At 41.4% G+C, this 10000-nt stretch overlaps 2 protein-coding genes across 2 annotated transcripts; both read left to right on the top strand.

Moving 5' to 3' along the window:
* Positions 1 to 379: 379 nt before the first annotated feature.
* Positions 380 to 1054, top strand: LOC138005369 (uncharacterized). Its single transcript, XM_068851610.1, has one exon. It carries the CDS (start codon positions 380 to 382, stop codon positions 1052 to 1054), a length of 675 nt encoding a protein of 224 aa, XP_068707711.1.
* A 39-nt stretch (positions 1055 to 1093) lies between these two features.
* LOC138005370 (uncharacterized) lies at positions 1094 to 1459 on the top strand. Its single transcript, XM_068851611.1, has one exon. It carries the CDS (start codon positions 1094 to 1096, stop codon positions 1457 to 1459), a length of 366 nt encoding a protein of 121 aa, XP_068707712.1.
* The last annotated feature ends 8541 nt before the right edge of the window (positions 1460 to 10000 follow it).

Here is a 10000-nt window from a genome sequence, read left to right on the forward strand (position 1 = left end):
GTAAGAATTGAGGAAATTACAGAAGTATTAAAGTCGTTTAAAGACAATAAGGTTCCTGGCATCGACGGGCTTCTGGCTGATGTAATGTATTGGGCCGCTAAGTATGTTGGGATAGGAAAAACCATGTGCTTTTGATAGCGGCGGCCATGTTACGTTTGCAATGAAATTGGTTGAGTTAAATCTGTTTGTTTGGATACTTTATTACTCTTGGGAACACTACATTGGCGACGAGGATGGAAAGGAAAAGCAATGGGAAAGAGTGTGTTACCGAAATTTGATTGTTTCTCTGATCCAGCGACGATTGGTCCCCGATGGAAGAGGTGGTTAGCTTATTATAAGCGAAGGAACCACAGCAGCAACTAAACAGCGGCGACGAGCAATGTTACTCCACCTGGCTGGGCCTGATGTGCAGGAGATATTCACCACCTTAACTGAAACCGGGGATGCTACAAATTACGGCAGTGCTGTTGAAGCTCTCAACGCCTATTTTGTGCCACAGGTAAATTCAGCATTTGCCCGCCTGACCTTTCATCGGATCACACAAAACCCAGGTGAGACAGTTCAGCAATTTGCTACTCGCTTAAGACAAGCAGCTAAAGATTGTGATTTTGGCACTGATACCGACAACCAGATAAGAGATGCAGTTTTGAATAAGTGCACTTCCATTTACATCAAACGAAAATTGCTTGAAGAAGGCCAAGGACTGACCTTAACACGCACCCTAGAGGTTGCCGCAAAACGCGAAAAGATAGAAACCCAACTGGCTGCCCTTTCAGAAAAGGGGGTAGAATCAGAACATATCAATAGAATCAATGAGAGAAGTAACAATCCGAGTACTAGCATGCAAGGCCGATTCCAAGGGAGAGATAAGACATGTTATAGATGTGGTTTATTGGGACATTTCGGTCGTGATCCCCAGTGCCCAGCAAAGGGCAAAACATGCAGGAAATGTCACGGGAAAGATCATTTTGAAAACGTTTACAAGACAAAGTCATATGCTCGCCAGGTTGGGGTGGGGGGGGGACCCGATGACAATGACCCTGGGCCCCAGTAGGACTATGCATTTAGTATTACAGAAGGAGGACACTCAGAAATGGTCACCGTACAAGTAGGAGGAGTAAACCTTAGGATGTTAATAGACTCTGGGGCGAGCAGCAACATTATTGACGAGGGGACGTGGGAACAGCTTAAGGTGAAGGGAGTGGAATGTGAATCACAAGTGGCTACCCGAGACAAGAAGCTATACCCATATGCGTCTAGTCAGCCACTGCCAGTTAAGGGTAGTTTTAAGTGCACAGTGAGTGTTTGTGATAGATCCACCAAAGCTGAAGTCTTGGTGATTAAAGGTAGAGGGATGTCACTGCTTGGAAAGATCACAGCCACAGAACTGGGGGTGTTAAAAGTTGGCATTAACATTGCTATGGTAACAAGTAAAGCTGACAATTTAAAACAGCAGTAGCCAGAGGTATTTGAAGGTGTCGGAAAAATGAAGAAGGAACAGATATCCCTGGATATAAACCCCACTGTAAAACCTATTGCACAGCCTTATAGAAGGGTGCCATTTAATTTGAGAGGAAAGATCCGAGATAAGACCACAGAACTGTTGGACATGGGAATAATTGAACCAGTGGAAGGTCCAGCCCCCTGGGTCAACCCTGTGGTGATTGTCCCAAAGGACAACAGGGACATCCGCCTATGTGTGGACATAAGACAGGCAAACCAAGCCATTATGCGAAGACGATATCCAATTCCTACAGTTGATGAGGTGTTACATACAATGAATGGCTCTAAGGTCTTCAGTAAATTAGACCTTAAATGGGGGTACCACCAGTTGGAGTTGAGCCCAGAATCCAGGGAAATCACAACCTTTGCTACACCTGATGGTTTGTTTCGATACAAGCGCTTACTCTTTGGGGTCTGTTCTGCCAGTGAACAACATCAGCATGAAATCGCTTCTGCCTTGGCAGGTATTGAACGTGTCGAAAACAATTCAGATGACATTGTGGTGCATGGTCCCAACACAGAAACACACAACAGGCGACTCCACCAAACTATAGCGCGTCTGCAAGAGTGCGGTCTCACTTTAAATGCTGAGAAATGTTTGTTCAACACGGACAGGCTGGTGTTCATGGGCATGCTGCTTTCAGAGAAAGGCATTGGTCCTACAGCAGATCGTGTTAAAGCAGTATTAGAGGTGGAAGAACCAAAGAGTGCGTCAGATCTACGTAGCTTTCTGGGTTTAGCCAATTACAGTAGCCGGTTCATACCTCACTTTGCCACTTTATCTGAACCCCTGCGAAGACTGACAAGGAGAGAGACACCCTTTGAATTTGGACCAGAGCAGAAGAAGTCCTTTGAATGTCTCAAACAGAAGATGGCAGAAGCTTGCACTTTGGCATATTTCGATGGGAATGCGCCCACCAAGATAATCACGGATGCCAGTCCAGTTGGGCTGGGCGCTGTTCTCATACAGAAGCAGGATAGTACATGGACACCGGTATGTTATGCAAGTCGTAGTTTGACTGGATGTGAGCAGAGATACTCCCAGACAGAGAAGGAGGTGCTCGGTGTGGTGTGGGCATGCGAGAGATTCCATGTCTATGTGTATGGGACGCAGTTTGTTGTAGAGACCGACCACAAGCCTTTAGAGGTCATATATGGTCCACGGTCAAGACCATGTGCACGGATAGAACGATGGGTTCTCAGATTACAGCCATATGATTTCAGTGTGATACACAGGCCTGGGCACGAGAACATTGCTGATCCATTGTCGCGTCTACTCCATACGAGGGTCGAACCTGACAACGACCAGCGGTGCACTGAGGACTATGTTAGGTTTGTTGCTGCAAGTGCAACACCAACGGCACTCACAACATGTGAGATAGAAGAGGCCTCTGCCGATGATGAAGAGCTGAAAGAAGTGAGGAAAGCTATTGCAACGGGGCGGTTTGAAAAGTGTAGACAATATATGACAGTGGCAGGGGAGTTGTGTGTTATTGGTCAGCTCGTGCTTAGAGGTACATGCATTATTATTCCTAGTAAGTTGCAGCCAAGGACCTTAGCACTTGCTCATGAAGGCCACTTGGGCGTGGTTGGCACCAAACAGAACTTCAGAACCAAGGTGTGGTGGCCCAGAATGGATAAAGCAGCGGAGAGACATTGCCGAGCATGCCATGGGTGCCAGCTGGTGGCACAACCAGATCCTCCTGAACCTATTCGATCCACCTCATTACCCGATGGACCCTGGCAAGACTTAGCAGTAGATTTAATGGGACCGCTACCATCCGGACATTCACTATTGGTCATTGTTGATTACTACAGCCGATTTTATGAAGTCGAGGTTATGCAGTCCAATACCGTCGAAAAGATCATAGACTGTCTCGCTGACACCTTCTGCAGACATGGGCTGCCAAATACCATCAAGTCCGATAATGGTCCACAATTCAAGTCGAATGAATTTAGAGAATATTGTGAACAGCATAATATTATACATCAGAAAGTTACTGCCAAGTGGGCCCAAGCCAACGGAGAAGTCGAAAGACAGAATCGGTCACTGTTGAAACGACTACAAATTGCTCAGGCAGAGAACAAACCATGGAGAGCAGAATTAAGGAGGTATCTCTCTACCTACAGAAGCATTCCCCATAATACGACTGGAAGGAGTCCCGCTGAGCTACTTTTTAACCGAAAAGTCAAGGGGAAGATCCCTGATTTAAGCATCGGCCATGCCTATGACCATGAACTACACGATCGCGATGCTGAGCAGAAAGCTAGGAGTAAAGCTTACGCAGACATACACCGCAGGGCTAGCCCCTCCAGCATTGAACTGGGTGATGAAGTGCTTGTCCAACAAGATAAGACTAATAAACTCAGCACAGCATTTAACCCAAATCCCTGTAAGGTTGTCAGCAAGACTGGGAACAGCCTCGTAGTAGAAAGTCCAACAGGGAACCAGTACTCCAGAAACACAAGTCATGTGAAGCAATACATTAGAGAGGGAGATCCCACACTCCAACAAGGGTCAGACTCTGTGTCAACACCCCCCACACCCCAGCAGGAACTAGACCCTGTGCCATCACCCTACCAACCAACCGTACCAGAATTGACTGCCGGATGCTGGATAGAAGGGAGTACCCCAATCTGCAGGAGAATGGTGGAGCGGCACCAGAACCATCAAGGAATCTGAGATCCCAGAGGACAAGGAGATTGCCAGAGAGATTAAGAGATTATGTTGTCAATTTCCTTTGGGGAACATGAACACTGATTCTCTCTCTTCAGAACTATATACAGTTTGAACATTTAAGTTTTAGAAGAAGAGACTTCATCGTTAGTATAGTTGACTTTATTGTTCGTGGAGATTTCTTTATTCTTGTAAGAGAGCATTTTTCTGAGGATAGGGGAGATGTAATGTATTGGGCCGCTAAGTATGTTGGGATAGGAAAAACCATCTGCTTTTGATAGCGGCAGCCATGTTACGTTTGCAATGAAATTGGTTGAGTTAAATCTGTTTGTTTGGATACTTTATTACTCTCGGGAACACTACAGCTGAATTTTACAAAGCCTTTTGGCATCTACTTGGAGAAACTCTTGTTGATGCACTGAATGTAGCGTTTGATTCAGGACGTCTGTCCATTTCGCAGAGGCAAGCTATTATTGATAACTCTTATTGATAAACCAGGTGATCTGGTGACGTCATTGCGCGGGCATGGGGAGAAATTTTTAATGCCGTATCCCAGAACGTAGCGCGCGCATCACTGTGAGGAGTTGAATGATGGTGGCCACTTTCATCGATGCTGTTGGGAATTGTTTAATTCTTCACTTATACCGTGACTGGAACTCAGAGTGGTGTTGTTAATATGGGAAACGTTGATTTGTACAGTTGTATAACATCCTTCGGCAGCAAATCTGTTATACCTCGGATGGAAGCTCGTGCAACAAGTTGTATGATCGTAGTGTACTTTGGTGCATTATCCCATTGTAAGCATGAAAATCACTTTGTGTTTTACTTTTGCTTTTAATGTGTGTAATTTTTAAACAGTATTAAAGATACTGTTTTCCATCAATGTTTCTTGTTTGTGTTTGTTTACTTATTTCTCTTTATATTTTGTCTGCTGGCCACAGCAATGGGAGAGTTCAGTCGATCAAACGCTCTCATCGATTCAACAATTTGACGCGGGTGGCACAATTTTGGCGGGCTTTTTAACGCAGTGTTGCAAATTTAAATGTAGGCTGTTGTTATTGTTTGGCTGCTACTTTGTCTTTTGGCGTTTAAATGGCTTTTCCACTGAGGAAAAAAGAAAATAACATTCAACCTGAGGCTTTCCTTCGCCTACATTGTCCATTTCAAAGCTGTGAAAAATTTTACAAAAACAAAAAAAGTTTATACGAACACTTTCGCTTATATCCAGCACATAAACCGGAATATTTATTGAAAACAGCCTCTCATAAGAGAATATCAACAAAGGAGGTAGGCGAAAGGTTTTTGAACGGAGATAACCCTTATTCAAGACGACAGAGAGTGCGTGAGCTCATTTTACAGCTGACTGATCAAGAAATTGTTGAATTTGCCCTGCCAAGAGTTGTCAATGTTGTGCCACCTGTGGATATTTTTCTGGAGGGAAGTTCTTCTTCCAGTGATATTTTTCGGAAGTTGGTCACCTTTAGAGAACAAATTTGTCTTCGATTTCCGGAACTTAAAACTTTCTTCTTCCCAAGTCCCTCTCCGTCTAGTTCCTACCAAGACCCCAAGCAGAAATTTATTGATATGGTCCTTGAGAACAAGAGTAATTCCTGTGGGTGGTTGCTAGAAATAGAGGATGGCTCTCTTGTTAAAGACTCCCTAATGCCTTTGGTTTTTAAAAGGGAACATTCCGCATTCAAAGAGTTTTCGTGTGGTATTGTTGGTTCATTTGGCATTAGCCAAAAAGAAACACAAGATATTTTGAGAAACAAGTGGGGAAAAACAATTGAAAAAGTAAGGACAACATTTTTTATAAACTTAATGACACACGACAAGAATTGCTAGAAAAGATTGGACTGACTTTCAATGAATTTGAAGAGGTAGTTGTTGGCTATGTTGACATTGAGAAATACATAACACTATTTATTAGTCAGTCAGGAGTGCAGAGTGCAATTACAGCACCAAACAGCAGCATTATCATTATGGATTACACTGATGGTTTCCCACGGTTGAAATGGTCACGTCATTTCACTGGGGAGACAAGTGTCAGGGTGAAGATAATTGAGCCCTACAATTTACTAAGCACAGTATTAACAGTTGCTCTTTGGTTGGGGAATGATGACTATGACACTGTCAAAAAATGGGCTGGGGCAGTTTATGAACAACTTAAAGAACTCAAAACAATCAAACATCCATTAAGTGGGAAAGAAATTAAAATTGTCAGGCGTAGCTGTGGTGATGGTAAAGAAAGAAGGTCATCAACAGGCAATTCTTCTGCAAAGTCATCCTATCCAATTCCTGAGGCTCCAGAGCACCACACTCAATTGGGAGACATGAAACTTCTATGCCCATGTCCAGTTTGGTCTGTTGAGGACACTGAAATCCTGGAAACCAAATTTGAAACAGAACTAAGTGGAAAAGCCCCTAGCAAAGAAAAACACAGGGAGTTTGCTAAGCAAAATCTGGGAAACACTGGTCGTAAAAATATCTGTGGAACACCCCTCTCTGAGTACTACCCTGGAACATCCCACCTTGGGTTTCGATCTGCAGAGACACTATGTCTGCGGATTGCTAAAATTGCAACAGGTTTGTGTGTATGAAATGGATAAAAGCGAAACTTAGCTCCATAATTGATAAATTATTCGAAACTTTCTTTCATAAAACGTCATCAAACTTAGAAGTACACTTGAGTTCTTTTAAATAAACGTTCACTACTATGTCCAAACAAGCCACAAATCAACTACAGGTACTAATAAATAATACATTCATGAGTGTTCCTGTTACTTTGCATTAAGAAAATGTAATCAGGATTTAAAAAGATCCTTATTTAAGCATTACAAAACCAAAAAAACCATACAAATAAATTGCATATTCAACATACTCATAAATTAGTATGAATTAATGAATGGTGTAATTAACAGGTTCCATAAAAGGATAAAAAACCTCTAATAACAAATTATTGAAAGTAGAACTGTCGTTGAATTTTTTTTTCTCACAACAATTCATGTCCATTAATTTTTGTTGTAGCTGTTTTTGGTAGTGATCAACAATTTCTGTTAGCCCTCAAAAAAGGATTGGCCAAGTCTGTAAGCCTTGAGGAGAAGACAGTCAAGTTCGATGAAGTTGGTGTTTTGGCATTTGGAGAGAGAATGCCTTGCATTCTGAAAAAAGCAGGTTTTAAAGGAACTCTTCTTGAAATCTTATGTACATTTTGTAAAGGTCTTGATAAAGTATACAGAAACCTTCTCTACACACCACATGATTTGACAGGTGATGAATATGAAGTTCAGGCACGCATCCACCTTGGCTTCCAGGCTGTGCAAATATTTGGCACTGCAAATATTACTGCTTCCCTTAAACAGATTGTTACTTATGTTGGATACTATGTGGACAAGGCACTTTTGGATGCTCAAATTATTGGTCTTCCCATAACACTACAGAATTTCAAAGATGGCATCATGGAGACTGCTCACAAACAAAACAAAAAAAATTCATTGTTATTTTCTGGAGGACGAAATGGTCCAATTTCAAAAGAGCAGTATCAAAAGCAAGTAATTCGGCAGCAATTTGCAAATGAAGTCCTTGAAATGACATGCAGAGAGAGCACTCCCCTAAAGTCTTCATCAACAAAAGCTGAAAGGAAAAGACAGGCTGCGAATGAGGAAAACAATGGAACCAAAAAAATGGTACCTACGGTAATTATAATCAAAAGTTAATAATTGTTGGAAACCTAAAACAAAATTCTGGCCCTCTCACTGAATTTGCAAAGGACTAAGATTTTTCCTTTGCTAGCAAAATAAATTCTGTTGTTCCCAAACTTTTCCTTGACTATGGCAACCCTGTTCTATTAATCAATTAAAAAAAAATACAAACAACATGACATTATCGTCATACCTCACATTGCACAGCACAATTGTTTGATGCATGCAACACTGTTCCAGTGCCCATATTTCTAAGCATAATACACTGTACAGCAGTTATGTCTAAGTGAAGTTGGTGGATAACGATGTCCACAAAAAGTAATGTCTTTATAAACATACGCTATACCACTGCATCTTGTATTATGACACAGTCAATTTCTCAGGTTCAATTTATTAATTTCTATTATTGTCTTACTATAAGAATCTGCCCTTCGTCGAAAAATTTGAAATAGACAGGGAGGAAGAACAAATTGAAACAGTGGAAAAGACATCCCGAGGTTAAAGTGATGATGAATTAGAAAATGATAAGGTAAATACGTATTTTGTTCACACATAACCATAACAGTATTTCAATCAAGCAGGTTATGAGTAAATTGTTACAATGAACAATGGGTGTGCCACCAAGTTATACCAGCTGGACACTAATTGAAGAGACAAAAATCAGAGCATGATCCATCATTATTTATGAACGTGCCAATAAAAACGCTCCACAATGGTAATAGGACTGAGTGGAGTCCAATAATCATACAAGTGATTAACAAAATTGGACAACCGCGTAGTGGGTGTCTGATTTCTTTAATCACAAGTATGATTACAGACCGAATTGAAGAATGCAAAGTCCTGTTACCAATTAATCATAACTATTACAGATTCCAAGAAAACAAATGCATTCCTTTTTCACTGTCTAATGTTACAAATTCATTCATTTTGGACAATCCCCAGTTTGGTAGGGTAGGTGGTTGTTGCTATAGTAATTGTGCTAAATTATGTGATTGGTGGATAAAGCTGAGTGCACTTAATATGATTGGCTGATATAACTGTCAGATTACAGGGGTGCTTACCATTTACCCAAATAATCCAGATGGAATGATCGTTACATAAAGGTAAACGATTTTCCGAATTTAATGACCAACTGGATGAGAATGGCGCTTACCATTTACTACACAGCATTCCATCCCGCGTATTTTACTCGATCTTGTGAGAAAGGGCCTGGAAACGGAAGGATTCTCAAATGGTAAGAGCATTTCGCAAATTCTGTTCCGAACGGAAAAAGAGGACTACCTCTGGAGGTTGTCCACAATTTCCGAAAAGATTTTCCGGAAAGTTGCCTTTCCATTTGACCTCAAACCGAAATTTCCGGATTTTTTGGCTAAATGGTAAGCACCCCAGGTGTCTGAATGCAGCCAACTGTCTCATTTCACTGTCCGATTACAACCCTACGCAATACATGTAATTAGTGAAAAATAAAGCAGTCAATGCACCAATAAAATTTGAGAAAATTGTAATGGTTACCAGGTATGATTTAACAGGCTTTTTATTTGCCAACTTAGAAAACATAGCACCAGTATCCAGCTCGATCATGAACTATTATATTACTTTTAAGTATACGAATTAACTACTCTGCATGGTGGATTTCAAATCAGTGAAATTACAAATTTTAATACTTACTACTTTCAGGGTGAAATAACCGAAGATTCGCCAGGACAAGGCAATGTTCCAACCAAAGTAAACAGAAGGGTGAATGAAGTTCAGTATTCCGAGGAAATCACGTTGTTAACCGATGAGCTATGGCAGTATGCACTAAATAATTTCAGCGACACGTCCATTTCTTTAGTAACAAAACAGTCTGCAAGAGAAATTCATCAATGCAATTTGCCACAGGCAAGCATTAGTTTTCATTTGCAGTCTGTTCAAGCGTCGTTCGTTTCATGGGAGCGTTCAGATCCTAGAGTTAGCAAAGAGATTTTGAAGTGCAAAGTCTTGACAAGTCCCTTGAGCCACTGTTTTACCATTCAGTCCACCAAAGTTGAAGACGATGAAAGTAAACGACTGTTATTAGATTTTTCACATGTTGTTGGTTTAGAAATAGGCGATGACTTGATAGTAGTGGATGCCGCAC

The sequence above is a fragment of the Montipora foliosa genome, chromosome 6 (genome assembly GCF_036669935.1).
Source record: "Montipora foliosa isolate CH-2021 chromosome 6, ASM3666993v2, whole genome shotgun sequence".
Taxonomy (NCBI): domain Eukaryota; kingdom Metazoa; phylum Cnidaria; class Anthozoa; order Scleractinia; family Acroporidae; genus Montipora; species Montipora foliosa.